The 18095-nt window shown below is 47.8% G+C and overlaps 1 protein-coding gene across 6 annotated transcripts in view; it reads right to left on the bottom strand.

Annotated features, from left to right (window-relative positions):
* The window catches only part of AFF3 (ALF transcription elongation factor 3), a 493384-nt gene that overhangs the window by 50929 nt on the left and 424360 nt on the right, over positions 1 to 18095 (bottom strand). For 5 of the 6 annotated variants that reach the window (XR_010378788.1, XR_010378787.1, XM_064481854.1 and 2 more), the window contains 4 exons: positions 15494 to 16591; positions 10026 to 10150; positions 6991 to 7192; positions 5195 to 5316 (listed from right to left, as the gene is read on the bottom strand). Coding sequence is in view for 4 of the 6 variants with exons in the window: in XM_064481854.1 (XP_064337924.1) it covers positions 5195 to 5316; positions 6991 to 7192; positions 10026 to 10150; positions 15494 to 16591 (1547 nt within the window). In the remaining 2 variants the exon portion in view is untranslated. Of the gene's footprint in view, positions 1 to 2212; positions 2872 to 5194; positions 5317 to 6990; positions 7193 to 10025; positions 10151 to 15493; positions 16592 to 18095 lie in introns of those variants that run through there. The other variant, XM_064481857.1, reaches the window with a different exon arrangement.

Below are 18095 nucleotides of genomic sequence, written 5' to 3'. Positions count from 1 at the left end.
CTGCACAAATCGGGATAATTTTCTTAGGGAAGTTGAAATCCAAATCAGACAACTAGGCAACAACACACCAAACGCACTTGTCACCTGATGTCCTGTTAGCTTGTCATGTGAGGGGCCCCGAGTTGTTACTGTGTCCCCAGCTTTGAGGTACTCTCTTCCCCAAGACGAACGCATAAGAAGTTAAGTGATTGTTTTGAATGCACTGAGGAAGCAAACGCTGTAGATGAGAGCACTTTGGAGCCAGGGACCCCGGGGGTGGGAGGCTGCTGTTGGCTGCGTGAGCCCTTCCTGAAGGACAAGGGAAGGCTGCTTTTAGGCAGCAGGGATTCAAATGCAGTTTCTGTTTCCATAACCTTGATGTTGGCTGGGACCCCCCAGTCCCCGGACCCTGGCTTCTCAGAAGCACGAGCCATTAGTCACCCTCTTCGTGTGTCTTGCAGGCCACAACAGGCTCTTGTAGGCGCCACCTCCTCTCTTGGCCACAAGCAGAAAACAGCGTGTGCTCTCCAGGACACACAGGCTAAATGCGGCAGGTTTTTGTCATTCGATCATATGCAACTTTCTGTTGAAATGGAAACTCATCAACTTGATTGTGGTTCTTCTCTGGGGGTGATGTTTAAGGTAAAATAATTTCACAAAGCCCTTAAAATGAGCGGAGAGCTCAGATTTCCAACAGGGATATCTGACAGGCCTTGTCCCCGCCCTCTGCTTCCTCCAACCCTCCAGCCTAGTCTTTTTTTTTTTCTTTCTTTCTTGGTTTTGGTAAGAATAAAATAAAAACCTGGCTGAGAGGGACTTCATAATGGAAAAAATTTCATGTGAAGAATAGAAAGGTTGGGATGGTGGGTACAGCTCAGCGGCAGACAGCGTGCTCAGCATGCATGGGGTCCTGGGTTCAATCCCTAGTACCGCCATCAAAAAAAACCAACCAAACAAAAAAACCCAGAAACACACCCTAATGGTGTACCAGGAAAAGTGGGGTCCAGCTTTGAAGTGACTGGTAAGGGGAGCCCCTCGGGAGGGAAGAGTGGCCACAGCAAGCCCTCCGTGGGGGTGGGGGTGGGGGGCTTTGCCGTGATGTAATGTCACCTACTCCAGGATTTTAATTGGTGTCCTTTGACTAAATCATCCGACCTTTTCCATACAGGAATCTTTCATCCCCTATAAAATGAAAATCCTTTTAGCTATGAGGCTAATGAGCATAATTACATTGCAAATGCCAGCTCCCTCTTCCTGCCCCGCCAGCCACATCTCACAGGCTGTGGCTTCAGCCCCGCACACGAGGGAGTCCTTCCTCAGGGTCGGGAGGTTTAAGTAGCTGGGCCCCTGTTGCTGGTGCCATGGGGACAGATGGGACATTTGGTGGTTGGGCTGAATGTGATCGTGACTGACTCTTCCTCATGAAATGTGGGCAAGAGACAGTACATCCTTCTGGGAGCAGCAGGCAGTGCTGGCACCAGGCTTCTCTGGCTCCTCAGCTCAGCAATATGGCAGGTGGAAATGGAGGCCAAGCGTTTCCCCACTCAGCTCTGCCCAGACTTCTGTACCGAGGCCTTCACGACACAGTTGTTCCCTCAGTTTTCCCCGGCCAAGAAATCCCCCATCACTAATTATGACTAGGGCTCATGGCTTTGCACTAATAAGATCAATTTTTAGGCTTTGAGTTGAATTGGGCGCTGTCACTCATGCACATAAATTCTCACAAGTTTGGTAATCGCACCAGTATCACCTTAAAACTGTGGCTGTTGAGCTGAATATCACACGCGGCTAAAAGTCAAGGAGGAGGTGTAGTCACGCCGCCTCCAAGCTGAGCCTGTGGAACAAGCTGACCTGGATCACATTTTTAAAAGAAGTGTTATTCTGTTCAGCTCCATCTGCCTCCCGAAGGCGCAAACTGGTGCCTGTTTAATTGGTACGTAACATACGACAAGAGGCTGGAAGCCCAGGAATTTAAATTTACCTGCATGTAGTAGATTTCTGACATTCAGGGAAGAAGAAAGAAAAAAAGAATGCAGGCATTGCCCCGGGGAATGTTCCACTGGCTGGGTCCACTCAACACTTGACATCTAAATGCCCGCTGGATTCAGCTGTTGTCTGAATCGCATGTTTATTCAACCATGAACAAGTATTTATAATACAAAAGGATGAGTTTACTTTTTTTTTTTAAAGCTACAAGACGCGGCTTTAAAAAATTAACATGGCAGTAGGGCATCTGTTACTTTTTGGATGGCGATCACTGGATTTCCATCAACTCTGAATTATGCCGGTGCTAATTCTCTAGTTCTTTCTTTCCTTCTGGTGGCCTCTCTTTGGTCATTCCCTTGCCTGATGACACCTTCAGTGCGGAGAAGTCAAGGGAAGTGACAGGAGTCAGGTCCTCATGGGTCCGAGAGGCTGCTGGTGAGGCCGCTGGTGCCGGGCGGAGAGGGAGGAGGATGAGGCGGAAGTCTGTGGTCCCTTCCTGGAGAGGCCACCCCTGTGCCTCCATCTCCCTTGAGTTGCCGACTGAGAATTAATGCATCGTATATCCCTGCTCTTGGCACTGCGCCTGGCGCTTATTAAGTGCTCAGCACACACACCAGGGGAAGCTGGGAGACACTTTGCACCATTTTAGGTGACTTCCTAGTCCAGTGATCTCTTAAGGGACCCTGATTTTCATTGTTCCGAGGAAGAGACAATGCCTGGTTTTGCTTTTCCAGCTTGAAGAGTCTTCCCACGACTTTCTTAGTTCGGTGGTTGCGTGGCTGTTTGAGTTGCATGTTTCGTTTACTGTCGTGGATTGCAAAGCAATCCGGACACATGGCAATTGGAACATGATGTCTACCTCTCCAAAGGATGGATATGTGAGAGTGCTTTTTCATTCTATTGTATCTATATGCATAAAAGGAGAAACAGTTTTATTGCAGCTGTCAGCCAGAAAAATCAGACACGTTGCTAACGGGAAGAACGAACGATAACAGCCTCTTCGTTGATCAGATAGTGACAAAACTACGTGAGCCGCCTTCCCAGCAGACTGAGAAACCTTTCCTCTTGTAAACAGTCCAAGACACTACAGGTTGAAGCACAACCATCAGGTTGTTGCTGTTTCAGATTTAGCTTTCTGGTCCTCTCACTGGAAAACTCCTTACATTTTAATTTTCCATACACGTGTGTTTAAATACCGTGCTCTTAACATGTCTGATGCTTTGAGTGCCTTAGTGTTTACTGCACGTGTGTTTGATCATACTGTTAGATTATTCCTTTCTTTTTCTCTCTCTAAGTCCAGGTCTTTGATAACACCTGCAAGCTTCTTGAGATGAATAAGGGGGATCTTGGGCTTGGTAAAATGGATAGGTAGGCTTTGAATTATTTCTACAGACACATTTCTGTCTTATAAAGGCTTGCTTTCTAAGACAGGTATTTTTTTTTAATTCATCCTTTTATTTATTTATTTAATAGAGGTGCTGGGGATTGAACCCAGGACCTCGTGCATGCCAGGCATGTGCTCTACCACTGAGCTACTCCCTCCCCTATATAGCTGTTTTTAATTCGTCAAAGAACTGGGTTACAACCTGAACGATACAGAGGCTGGCCCACCCATATAAGTGCTCTCTCATTCTGCTTCTTAATAGTGGGGAGAACATATTTAATTAATATGAAAATCAAAAGATTTCTACATCTTCTGAATGCAGATTTCCAAACTGTCATTAAACACACTTCTGACCTCCTGTTTTTACAGATGGTTAAAGCTCACTTGAACGATTTACACCGCCGAACCCTAATTATGTATGTAGCTGGCTGACTGACTGTACTTCCACCACCCCCCCCAACCCCGGGGATTAATTACCACCTCCCTGGCTCCCAGGGCAGTGGCCATGAGGGGAGGGCGGGTGTGAGGGTCAGGGGGAGAGCCTACCTGAGGCTGAGGGCAGCTGCAGCAGCCCTGGGGAGAGGAGAAAAACCCACGTCCTCCTGGGCCACCCTTACACTGTTGTGTATCCTGTTATCTTGGAATGTGTTTGATAACTAAACAAAGAAAATACTGATATGGCTTTCAGCCCCCAAAGTCTGTGCCCTGATTAACTTCACAAAGTCCAAGAAGAGCTTGAGGACTACACCGTCATATTCTTGCTTCTCAGAGGTGAATGGACAGACCTCACCTGTGCTCTGGATGAAGTTAGGATTGGAGAAAAGGAGGGAAGAAAGATGAGGGTGGAAAGGCCATCACATTGCATGGGGCTTTCAATCTCTAGATGATCGCTCGATGGATAGACCATCTCACTGGATCTCAAGACAGCCCCCAGGAGACCAGTGTCATGACCATCCCTTTTCCTGACTAGGAAGCTGGGACTCAGGTACATTTACCGTCATTTTACTTCCTGACTGTGGGTGGGGTTTGGGGTTTGCAGTCTGTCCCCCAGCCAGGCTATAAGCAGCCAGAGGGCAGACTCTCACACCCCTCCCCACCATCCCCCAGGGATTTAAGGACCACCTCACACAGACACACACTGCACGACTGGTGAGCAGCTAAAATTGAAAACGGGACTCAAGCCAAACTCTTGAAACCACATCGTCTGCCTGCCAGGCTTGTCCTTGACACATATTTTTTCCCTAAGAGCCTAAATAATTTATAGTATCATTTTATCATTTCTCATTTGTCATTTGCAGCATCTCAAGAGCATCCCAGGATGTTATATTTATGCATCTTCTTCTTTTGTTCCTCCTCCTCTTAAATTGATGCCAGGAATGGGAGTAACACTTGGGTTTCGGTGCTAGGACTGGGAGATGGATGACTGGATATTTTTCCTGTGTAAGAACTGTTTACATTGTTATAAAGACTGTAGCATTTTAGAGGGGAAAAAAAGCTCTCGGGAGTGAATCACTATTACTCTTTGCCTGTTACAATTTACAAAAAGGAGAAAGTTTCTCTTCCTGGTAGCATACAAGCCCAAATACAGGTGCTCAGATAAGACTCATTAATGCCATTTGCCTTAGTTTTCTAACATCCTGGAAGCCACCCCATCAGGACTGGGTGTTTTAGTCACTCAAAAGTCCCCCGGGACTCTCTGGGGCACACTCAGAGTGAGGCTCCACTTCCCTTCGAGAGAGCCACACATAACTGACAGTCACAGGACAGAAACGGCCACACTGTAAATGCGAAGCATATAAACCACCTCCCCGGCCCCGACCGCATCAACAAAGCGTCCACGCTTACATGTCGTCGAAGACAAGTTTCTGCCTCTTGCAGTCCCTGTGGCCGTTGGAGCCTGGAGACCATGGCTCTGTCTGTGGCCGTGACTTGTGGAGAACGTTCTCGGAAGCGTTGTGAGCCGCTTTCTAAACAAGAAACACACACATCATTCTTTGAGAAACTGGCCACCTGGCTGAAGGAGCAACCTGTTAGACAGAGTATGTTGTGTTCTGTGTTCTAGGTTGGAGCCTAGGGTGCTTTTTGTTGAAATAAAGAAAAAGACTGGATAAAGACGTTGTGGAGTGTATACAAATGCTTCTTTAAACATGGACCGATTGTACATGCAGATCAACACTGCTTCTCAGGGAGCCTCTATTCCTCCGGGCGTTTCCTTTCTGGCACACAGGGAGTAAATTATGGATGTGCGTGACCCCTGTGAGTGGCTGAGTGGCGCTCCCCAGCAAGGCTGCAGGCTTCGTGCAGGCAGAGACCGAGTCTGTTACATCATCAATGCATCTCTGCTGCTTAGCACGGTGCCTGGCACACAGTAGGAACTTGCTCGATAAACACCTGTTCAGTGAAAGAATGGCTAAATAAAGTCCATCACTGGTTTCCAAGTCTCTGCATATCATAGTTTCTTGCTTATTTATTTTTTTAATTGAAGTATAGTCAGCTACAATTTGTCAAGTTCTGGTGTACAGCACAAGTTGCTTGTGATATATGAATCTAGAGGCCAAGAAAAGTTTTGTTTTAAAATTTGAATTGTTAGCTTCTTATTTCAGGTTTTTCTGTTACAGTTGTCTCAGATACTTGTATCCTAGAATTAAAGATAATTGCTCTCAACTAAGGGTGCCTAAGGGGGTTGATTTCCTGATGGTACAATAAGACTTAGGCTCTTGCAGGACCTTCTAATAACATTCCCCCCCCTTTAATTCATGGGGTAAAGCATGAAATACTGCCTCCCCCTGTTTTCTTTGCAGAGTCCTAGTCCCATGTCTCTCCTGCCCTGCCTCACACAGCCCTGCTGGTGTAGATGTGTGCAGAGACCTGACAGAACTCCCTGGGGAAAGCCTCGGATTAAATAATGTACCTGGAGGATGCATGGTCCAGGGCCCCCAGCTGTTAGACAGTGAGTGGCAGGAAAGAGGAAAGAACATGTGCTGTTAGTTGCACAGGGGTCCACAGGTGTGGGGTTCTTCAGATGGTGCCGCCTCACGTAAATCTTATCACCACCATTTTGCAAATCAAACAGGCTCAAGAGATTAAGCAACTGGCCCCAAATCACCTGGTGACAAGCTGTAAGGCCAGAGGGACGGTGGACCCAAGTGCCCCAGGGAATGCAGGGCGTTGGAATCACCAGTGACAAGGTCACTGGAAGAGGGGTGGTGGCGGGGGTGCCACACTGGCCAGCTACGCTGGTCACCAAGGCAGAGGGGGCGCCCCACCACTGTGTCCTGGGTTTTCAAGGCCAGATTTAACCCTGCCTCGGGGCAAGGAATCTTTTCAAATATAAAGGCTGGTTGGCCCCAAACTCCCAATCTGCTTTGTCCCGGGAGTATGACTTTGGGGCTGTGTCTTTTCAGAATGGGAAATGAAGTCCCACAAAGAGGACTCATCCCCAGGCAGGAGAGGCTCAGGATGCCCGCCCCCTTCCTTCTTCCGCAGCTGTCTGCTCCCTCGTGGGGTCTTCCCGGGGCAGCAGCGGGCGCTTCTCTGCGGGACCTCCCGCCTGCGTTCAGACTGGGTGGGGCTGGGGACAGAGTTGGGGGCGAGCTCCGTTCCAGGCCAGTTGTAACTGGGGCAGGAGTGCATCCACCTACCGTGACGTCCCCGGCGTGGGTCGGCAGCTGGCTCTCCGGCTTATGCTTCTTGCTGGCGGAGGCGGAGGTAAGCAAGCCATTGCTGCCGGGTCGGCCGCAGGAGGTGAAGTCCTCACCTGAGTATTTGTGTTTAGACGCGTCGGATGCGGGGGAGATGGGCGACCGCAGCATTTTTTCATTTTTGTTTATTGGTATTGCCAAGCTGAGAAAGGAAATCACAGTAACGGAGCGTCACACAGTCAGCGCAGGGAAAGGTAACTGTTCTCGATATGACCCGGACCTCCCATGTAAAACCTGCTGGTGGGAAGATGCTGATTGGAAATTATTATGCCAGGAAACAATTCTGCAGCGTTAGGACCGAGACAAACAAGAAGCAAATTTCATTCGTTGTTTCTTTACTCGTCCTCTCAGAAAGAATAGTAATTCTGGGGTTAAATGGCTAAGAATAACAACACTTTCATTTCTCAAGTGTTTCATCCAAGGATCTCAAAACACACAACAAACAACTTACTGGTTTCCTAACAAGTGTAAACAACAGGAAACTCCAATGATGCACAAGCTCTTTACTTCCTAAAGGACTTCTGCTACACCTGAGCTTGCACTAATTATTATATGGCGAAGAACAGAATCACAGAATCACCTGCAAAGCATGAATCCAACTTCTGGTTGTTAGGTTTCTGAGCTAAACAGGCATTGATCAGAATAAGCAGAGAACAGAAAACTGTCCTTAGAAATCACATTTTCTGATTCCTAGCTCCTTATTTTACCTTCAAAATTATTGTCTGTGCCTGAATATAAATCCTCCCCAAATTAACCATCAGAGAAGGGAGTCACTTCTGTTCGAGTCTCTGCAATACGTACTATGTTGATGGGGCTCTCTCCACGACTTCACTTTGGAAAAAAAAAAAATTGGCAAGACGCATTAGCCTGAAATAAACCCAATCACTGCTAATTTGGGATGCTTCTAGAAGTTAGTCACTTCGTAGAGTCAGTTAAAAAAAGGCAAATTCATTTAACAAAGATTTAGTCATTATTCCTGGAGTTATGACTTCTTAATTGTGTGTGTTGGCTGTCACTGCAAACAAGCCATTAAAGTCACTTCAAAAAGCAATTTCCTTAGTCATAGTGTAGACATTACCAACACAGACCTCTAGAACAGATCAGAAGCCAAGGTTCTTAAAGTTATGCAAATACCTATGTGTAGGGGTAGAATTTCTGATGACAGATTTCTGGTTCAAAAAGCACTGCACGTCTAACAACTTAGCAGTGAGAAGATGTGTCCTGGAAAGCTGCCTTGGGTGAATCAAAAGTGACTCAGCCTGTGAGGATGAAGACATTGCTGTCGAAGACAGACTGAACAGTCTGTGTCTCGACATGTGAGTGAAAAAGTCGTATTTCTAAGTCTCCATTATTTTACATACTACATGATTTTAAATGTTCATGGAAAACTAAATTGTTACGTTGAATACTTTCATGGACATCTGGTTATTTCTTCTTCATCATCATACGTCTGTATATTCCAATTGACCAAAGTAACTTTGAAACTTTCTTGCGATTACCTCTTGGGACAGGCGATCACCGTATATATAGCACTGTCTTACTACACTGGGAAAGCTTGACAGTGGTAACCAGAATTCCAGAGGTACGCAGACTCCCTTTCCTAGAACTCAAGGCACTTTCACATGCATTGTGGCATTACTTAACAGAAGTAAAAACTGTCAAGAGCCAGCAGGCCCTGCCAGGCCAAGGCTCTCGAGCACGAGCTATTATCCTGGGGTCTCCAAACTGGGATGGAAAAAAAAAAGTTACGTCTTCATTTTCATTAATCTCTCACTGATAGAGATGATTCCCATTAACAATGAATGAAGGCAAGAATAGTGGTTTAGCAGGAGCTGTATTAGCAATTCCTGTGATTGTGGAAATCACGGGTATTTTCATGTCATATCAGTTGCTGCAGACATCGTGAGACACTGCTTACACTCAGCACTACCAGAAATTATAGTGGTTGCAAGATCTGCTGGCAAGGTTATTTCAGGCATTAAGGAAGAAGCGCTAGAGAACTCGAGCGCACTTTCAAAACGCACTTTGGAACCACATTTTCCCCATTCACATTTCCCCCGTCTTTTGGGATAGCATCTGCTGGGCACGGCAGACGGTGGGCCAAGCCAGCTCGTGTGTGCTGCTCTGCCTCCCGCTCAGACCTTCAAGGGCCCTCGCCCTTCTTCCCAAGGTGACTCGAACACTGCAGTGAGCCTGTGCTCGGGAGCCCTCGCTCTCCAATTTCCTCTCAAGCTTTAATACTGCTCTATATCTTCTCCTAACCTTTTGGTTTACATTTTTATGTGTTGCGCTGAAACATTAATCTCCCCTTAAAAGTTCTCTGTACACAGTCAGGGAGAGTGAGGAGTGTCTTAGCAGAGGAAAAGCGCTTTCCGAGCCGTGCTATTTCTAAATGGAAAGAGCTTCTATGACTGATGCTAAGCTGCTTGCTTATAATAAATACCTGACCATGCTTTGCCGGGAGGCCATTCGTCACAGAGGGGATTCAGGGCCTTGCAGGTCCATCTGGAACCCCTTAAGAGGACTGACTGTTGGCTGTTTGACCTTGGAGACCCAGATCCTGTCTCACACTGCAAATTCAGCTATATCCAAGACCTTCGGGTGTGTCATAGGGAGATTCCACTCAAGTTTATATATTTTTTCATTTGTGTTATAAGCTAAGTGTTCTCATAGGTTTACTGGCTCTTAAAATGATGGTTGGAAAATTCAGTTTTTAAGTTGTCAGAGTGGAGGGTGTATTTTTGAAAGGACAGAACCGTGTGTAACTAGGACCTGGTCTTTTGTGACACCAGAGCTATGATACGAGGCACCTCTCCAGGCAGGATGGTCAGCCTTAGGTAAACGATGGGAAGCCAGTCTGGAGACCCTGAGCAGAGCAGTCATTAAAAAAGCCCTGACTCTCCCCAGTGATGGCATGTGATTCTCAGGCCCAGAGAGCCGCCCAGCTGGCTCTGCCTCGGCGGGAGCACGCATACCTGCTGATGCTCACGTTGCAGTGGTTTGCAGACAAAGTACCGTTGGCAGAGGCAGTCAGTCGTGAAGAGCTCTCCTTCTCTCCCTGGGCCTTCTTGACCTCCCTGTAGTCGTCTTCGTTGTCACACTGCGTGGAAATAAGCAAAAACCAATCAGCTTTGGATCTCCAGGGACCATAGTGAGCTCCCATCACCAGCTTCCACAGGGAAGGCCTCCTGGGAGACCCGCTCGCCGGGCTCCTCTGGAGACCATCCTGAGCACCACCGTGCCGTGTCGCTGCGGCACTCTTGGCTGTGACCTGGGTTCCCAGGCAGCTCCTCCACGAACAAGGACGAAACCTGTCAGTTTTGCTGTTGACAGTTTTCAGAGAGGAAAAAGCATGACACCACAATCACAATTCAGGAGGGGATGTCAGGACTGATGAAAACCGTTCTGCCAACAGACTGGATTCCACCCTCCAAAGAAGACCTGTTCTGGAGTTGCCCACTTTGGCATTTTTTGGTACCTGGACAAGGCAGAGCAACCTATTCCAGGCTTACAGCTGGAAGGACAGTGACATGCTTGGACTTTTCTTTTGAAATTCACGGCCTTGAAGGACCTTTTTATAAAACAGTGTTTCTACTGGATTCTTGTTTCCATGATTGTATTGAACTCTAGACATGTGTTAGGGTGCAATGCACACATACTAACTGCAGCCACACAGTAAAGGCACGTGCAGGGCTCACAGCTGTGTTTTCAAGCAGACAAGTCCTGGTACCAAAGGTAGAAAGATTTTGACCTTCTCTCTCCAGCTGGGATTGTCTCACAGCCTCTTTTGCAAGGATCCCAGATGCTGACACTGAAATTGTGCTCCCAAGGAGGGTCCAAGCCAGAGCTCTGAGCCCCCAGCCCCGGGCTCCAGCAGGGGAAGACTCTGCACCCTGGGCAGCCAGGTCTGTGGAGTCCCACCTCCCGCACCCAGTACTGAGGTTTCAATGCCCCAGATGCTGAGTAAAGAGTGCTGTGAAAATGTTCTTTTCCTTCTCCGAGCGGGTTTAGTGATGACTCAGTAGATTTCATGAGGAGAGCTGAGTGTTGGGCTCAGTGTAAATGACATTTCATAAGTTAAAATAAAAAAGGCCATGAATAATACAAATATTTAAGTACAGAATGTTATGGAATGTACACGGATGCATTTTTGCACCCCTCTCTATACAGCTACATATGTGTATACAGCTCTACGCATTTCCCATCTATCTGTATGTTTCTCAGTTTCTAACTATGAAATACCTCTCTCGCTTTCCATCAGCCTATCCATTTATCCATCGCTCCCCAGGTGATTAATTAATTAATTCATTAATCAGTTAATCACCTGGGGACTGACTGATGGATAAATCAATCCAGCAAGTTAAGAGGAGGGCAGGCTATGTAGAGGAAAACAGAAGGAAAGAGGGTGGGGAAGCATGACTGAATTATACTGTCTGAATTGATGCTACCCCTGCAAAGACGTCACCATTTTCCAAGCGAAGAAACTGAAGTACAGAGACGATCACCTGACTGAGGTCACCCAGGAGGCCAGGGCTGACTGCATAAGCGCAGTTTCAGTGCAAAATGAAAATGCTGGGCCCCTTGTTCAAAACACAGGAAAAGATGCTTGATGTCGATCTTGGTGATGATTGTTTTAGATTTAACACCAAAAGCAAAGGCAACAAAAGCAAAAATAAACAAGTGGGACTACATTAAACTAAAAAGCTTCTGTAAGAGGGGAGGGTATAGCTCAGTGGTAGAGTGCATGCATAGCATGCATGAGGTCCTCGGTTTAATCCCCAGTACCTCCATTAAACAAACAAACAAACAAACAAGTAAACAAACAAACCTAATTACCCCCACAAAAAACCAAACAAACAAAATTAAAAAGCTTCCATACAGCAAAGCAAACCATCAACACAATGAAAAGGCAATCTACTGAATGGGAGAAACTATCTGCAAATGTGTCTGAGAAGGGGTTAGTATCCAACATATATAAAGAGCTCATACAATTCAATAGCAAAGAAACAAAAAATCCAATTGGAAAATGGGCAGAGGAACTGATTAGACATTTTTCTAAAGAAGACATACAGATGGCCAAAGGATGCATGAAAAGATACTCAGCATCACTCATCTTCAGGGGGATGCAAATCAAAACCACAAGGAGACATCACCTCACACCTGTCAGAATGGCTATTACCAAAAAGACTAGACACAGTAAGTGTGTGAGGATGTGGAGAAAAGGGAACCCTTGTGCACTGTTGGTAGGAACATAAACTGGTGCAGCCACTGTGGAAACAAGATGGAAGTTCCTCAAAAAATTAAAAATGGAACTACCAAATGATCCAGCAATCCCACTCCTGGGTAGTTATCCAAAGAAAGCAAAAGCACTAATTCGAAAAGGTATACACAGCCCATGTTCACTGCAGCATTATTTACAATAGCCAAGATGAGGAAACAACTTAAATGTCCATGGATGGATAAATGCCTAAAGCAATGGTGGTATATATATACACAATGGACAATTGTTTAGCCATAAAAAAGAAGTCTTGCCATTTGCAACAACATGGACGGACACAAAAGGTATTATGTTAAGTGAAATAAGTCAGACAAATATGAATATCTGATGATCTGGCTTAAACACTGAATGAAAAAACGAAAACCAAACCCACCCCCAGTTTATATATACAGAGAACACACTGGTGGTTGCCTAGGGTAGGGTTGGAGGAGTACAAAATGGGTGAAGGAGGTCTAAGATACAAATTTCCGGTTTTAAAATGAAAAAAGTCATGGAGATGTAATGTACAGCACAGTGACTATAATTAATAATAGTGCAGTACATATTTGAAAGTGGCTAGGAGAGTGGATCTCGAAAATTCTCATCAACAGAAAACGAAATGTGTAACTAGAGTCATGGATGTTAACTGGACTTACTGCGGTGATCATTCTGCAATATGTGTATATCAATATTGCCATTATGTCGTACACCGGAAATTAACATAATGTTATTGTCAATTATACCTCAAAAAATAAAGCAGTTAAAGAGTAATGTTATAAAGAACTAAAGCAGAAAACATTTTCCTGTCTTTTGAGTCTCTCTCTTAACCTGCCGTGCTGACGTTTATTTGCTGTTTCGCACTGTGCTCCTTGCGGCATGGGGCCACTTGGGGGTTGTGTGGACTCTCTCAAGTGCCGGGGGCTCTGGCCTGCGAGTGAGTGCATGCGCGTGGCCCACTGGCCAAGGAAGGGTTTCTGGGGCGCATCAGTTGTAGGACCCATGCGTCAGGGGTGAGGAACTGCAGTCAGGCATTTCCCCCCGACCCCACCCCAAGGCAAACTGGCACCCCCTCGGAGGATGCATTCTCCTCTCGGGGACCCTCAGTACCTGGACTGCCAAACCGCATCCTGACCCCAACCCTCACTGTGTCTGCACCTTGGTCCCTGAACCAGGATGTGGAGGGGGAGGTGGCAGCCGGCCAGGAGTGAGAAGGGGCCAACAGGGCAGGCAGAACTAGTGGGAAATGGGCAGGAGGTGGGATTGCAGGTGAACCAATGCTCCACGTGCCCCCGGACATGCTCTACTGTCCCATTGCGCTACCCTTACAAAACACAGATTCAAAGATAAAATGAAGAATTTCAAGATGGCAACCCCAAACATTAAAGTCCATGCTCGGAGCCCTCTGAGCAGCATCCTGGTGGGCCAAGTAGTACACGGACCTCAGGCTGACTTCTTCCTGGGAGACCCTGGAGCCAGACAGCCTGGGTTTATTCCTGGCTCTGCCCTTTCTCAGCCACATGAACTCAGGGCAAATTGCTTCAGTCTCTTCAAGCCTCAGTTTTCTCATCTGTAAGATGGGCACGACAAAACTTGCCTCATAACATGATTTAATATGTACAAAAATAGCACCCCTCATGGGGACATATATATGTGTTGACTGTTAACGATTTTGTCCTAAATTTGGAACCACTCACGATGACTTCAGTCTTTGGTTTGTCACCCACTGTGCTTTTCACTTCCATCCAGGTTACTTTTGAAGATACAGGAGAGGATAAAAATCCTCAAAATTGGCCTTACATTATGATTAAATTATCCTTGAGCTCAAAAATCTTCAAAAATGGTGGAGCACTTAGGTTTGCTTCCAGATGCTCGTCCAGATCTCCCCGTACTGACCGCCCACCTCACTCCCCACCTCCTTTGCTCGGCTTGCTTCCCTATTTGGGTGCCACCTCATCCCTGATCTTCTGATTATTCAACTGTCCCTCTTCCTCAGGGCCCTGTCCCCAGCCTGCCTGCACCACAGAGTTCTCCTGATCAACACCATAGGTTGCGCCAGCTGCTGGCTCTGATGCTGCAGACTTGTGGCCCCTCACAGGGCCCTGTTGCCCACTGTCTCCACCAGGCACTTCATGCCTCACCCAAGTCACAGCTTTACTAAACCCTGAAAGGCTGTTGGCTTGTTAAGTCAATGAATGGCTCCATCACCAATGTCACCCCACCTCTTCCAGCAAAGAATGGGGTTCACCCGTGTTTACCTTGTTTTAAAAAAATTCATACAATTTTTAAAGGTTACTTTCCATTTACAGTTATTAACAAAATATTGGCTCTATTCCCCGTGTTGTACATACATCCTTGATCCTGTCTTACACCCTATAGTTTGTACCTCCCACTCTGCCACCCCTAGATTGTACCCCCCCAGTGGTAACTACTAGTTTGTTCTCTGTATCTGGGAGTCTGCTTCTTTTACGTTATAGTCACTAGTTTGTTGTATTTTTTAGATTTCACATATAAGCAATGATATCATACAGTATTTACCCTCTTTCTGACTCATTTCACTTAACATAATACCCTCCAAGTCCATCCATATTGTTGCAAATGGCAACATTTCATTCTTTTTTATGGATGAATGGTATTCCATTGTATGTATATATATATATATATATACACACACACACACACACTTACACATACAATGGTTCCCTTTTCTCCACAACCTCACCAACATTTGTTATTTGTGTTCTTTTTGATGATAGCCATTTAGACAGCTGTGAGATGATATCTCACTGTGGTTTTGATGTGCATTTCCCAGATGATGAGCGTGTTTACCTTTTCTCAAAGCCCAACCCCCACCCCCATCCAGCTCCCTCTGCACACACTCAGTGAAGATTTCCTGTTTGCCCACTTCCACATGCAGTGGGAAAGGCCTTAACTGTCGATAACTAAAACATGGGAACAGTAACAGTGCTTCCCTCACTGGGCTGTCCTAAGGATTTAACTGAGTTTAATACAGGTCAAGCACTTACAAGAGTTTCTGGCGTGTATGAAACACTCTATGACTGTTTCAGGTACATCCTGCTTCAGGTACATCCCCCACCAGCAGCCTCCCTGTGCCCGCCACCTGGCCCAAAGTTCAGGGAGCGCCGCCCCCCCAGCCCCGCCCTTAGCCCCTGGTGTTCCCAGGCCTACCTTGCGTTTCCTCTTGGATTTTGGCAAAGCCTTTTCTGCTGGCGCGTCTGATGCGTGGCTCAGCGGGGCGCTCTCAGAGTCCTTGGCCGCAGGAGCGCTCAAGACCCCCGGCTCTTGGGGCAGGTGTTCTGGGACCCTGGACAGGAGGGTCAGGTCAATTTTGACCCAGAGAGACCTGACCTCGTCACTGTCCTTCAAGGGGGAGAGAAGTTCGTTGCGGCCGAAGGGGACCAGCGTGTAGAACTGCTCCTCCAGCTCCTTGGCGATGTCGCTGGTGGTCCTGGCGTTGATGGAGCCCACGGGGGCGCGGGGGCCGCCGCTGCCGACGCTGTTGGCGGCCTCCTTGAGCCTCTGGTCGCTCCCGGCGGCGGCGGCGGCGGCCACGGCCTGCGCCTTGGACAGAGGGTAGTCCTCCTGCTCCGACTCCAGGTCCGAGTCCGAGGAGGAGGACGACGACGACGACTCGGTCTCGATGAACTCCTTGGATTTGGGGACGATCCGGCTTAGCCCCCGCGTGCGGCGCTTCTCGCAGGTCACGGACGAGCGCAGCTCCTTGCGGTGGCTCGTCCTGCTGTTGCCGCAGGGCCTGGGCTTGGGGGGCTCGGGGGGGAGCCCCGCGCTGGCGCCCAGCGCGTCGGGGGCGGCGGGCTCCTCGGGCCGGTGGCCGCCGGCGCCGTCGCCGGCCGAGGTCCTCTCGGTGCGCCGGGTGGGCTTCTTGCCCGCGGACCTCCGGGCGGGCGCAGGCGCGCTCTCGGCGGGCGCCCCGGGCCCCGCGGGCGGCGGCGCGGCGGCGGGCAGGGCCACGGCCGCGGCCGCGGGCGGGGACTTCTGCTTCACGCCTTTGCTCCCTGGGGCCTTGTTCGCGGTCCTCGGCCGCTGCTCCTCCTTGCAGGCGCTCTTGATGTCCTTCTCCCTCAGGCTGGGCGGGCAGACTTCGGGAAGCTTCCCACAGTCGGGCGCTTCGTCCTTCGCCGCGGTGTAGTACTGGTTGCTCTCCGGCCCGTGGCTTTCGTTTTGGATCAGAATAGGAGGCTTGTGGGGATTAACTTTGTTTAGCCATTTATCCAGCTGCCACTTGTTGGAGGACGCTGGTTCGGCCTAGAAGCAGAAAACCAGCAACAAACAGAACATCTTTTATGACCGGCTCACCTCAAAAGGGCCTGGCTATTTTATCCTGACTTAATTCTTCTAGGTGTGTGAGCAGAAGACGGATGTGCTGGAAACAAGGGAGAATGGAAGCAGTAGGTGTGTGTGGCAGCATCGACTGCACAGGACGCAGGGGTGCTGTCCCCTTCCTGGCCCCCTACACTGAAACGCCCACACGTAGTTCGAGGCCCTATTGGAAAAATAAGGGGATGCACTGTGTTCCATTAGGACCCGTTTCCAGCATCTTTGAGTGTGATACAATGTACATTTTAAATATTTACACAAACATACATTAACTTGAGAGCCCAGTAAAGTTAACTGGGGAGTATTCTGGAGAACCTGAGGATTAGCTCTCTTTTTCCCTGGGACTTAAAATTTGGAGGGAATTAGAAAAGGGAGTGGCTAAGTGGAACCTATACTCCCAAAGAATTACCTGTGTGTGCCCTAAACGCTTTGACAGCTGGACCTGGTTTGTCTGTCCTCAGCCTGCTTCCATTCACACTTTGCCCGAAATGTTTCAGACAAGAAGGTAACAACAGAAACCTTTCCTGCAAGCAGTTTTTGCTAACTTAGAGCAAATCATGGGCATTCCACGTTCTAAACCCTAGCCCATAGATCAGCTCCAGGTGGGGGTGGGGGACCATGAAGGCCCTGAAACGGAATGCGAAATGTTATGTAGACACATTTTTTGGAGAGAGGAGAGACCCATAGTTTTCATTTGTGTCTCTAGGGATTCAAGTCTCATAAAAAGTTTAAGAACTGATGCTTTTACAGGGAGTAAGTGTTGCTGATTTCTAATGAAAGTCCATTCACCCAGCATCTATGATTATTACTAGAAAAGAAGTGCACTGATAAGTGCAGAACTTTGGCTGGAGTGTTTTCAATGTATGACTGTATGTGAAATGGGGCAAGTTTTTTGAGTAATGAAGGAGATGTAGTGTCCCTTCCCTATGGTCTCTACCCTCTGAATTCATGGCTCCTAGGGTTCCAGGAGGAGAACAGATACCAGCCTAGAATAAAGATGAAGGATTTAGCTTTGCATTTCAAACTTGGTTGGTTCAAGCTCAGAGCAAGTCAATTTCCCTTGCAGGAGAAAAACTTTTTTTTTTTTTTAACATAATAATTTCCAAAAGCCTGCTTGAAAATCAAGATTGAGCAGAATTTGGGGCCCAGCCACCTGCAGCAAGGATCTGAGGAGGGGGAGGGGTGGGGAGGGCAGTATCTTAGACACAAGGGTCCTGGCTGAATCTGGAGGAGTCTGGGGCACAGCTCAGGGAGATGGGAAGCCTTTAATGGGCCAGAGGGGCCTGGGGCCAAGATGAAGAGGCCACAGGATGTGGGCACCAGGCACTAGATGGCAGGGACCATGGGCATCCTTCTGGTTCCCCCACAACAGAGGAGACCAACTACACTTCAGTGCACAGCAGCACAGGGTGTCCAGGGACTGAGAAGCAAA

Source organism: Camelus dromedarius, chromosome 33 (assembly GCF_036321535.1).
Source record: "Camelus dromedarius isolate mCamDro1 chromosome 33, mCamDro1.pat, whole genome shotgun sequence".
NCBI lineage: Eukaryota > Metazoa > Chordata > Mammalia > Artiodactyla > Camelidae > Camelus > Camelus dromedarius.
The sequence above is the reverse complement of the archived record's forward strand: the minus strand, read 5'-3'. Positions and strand labels throughout refer to the sequence as shown.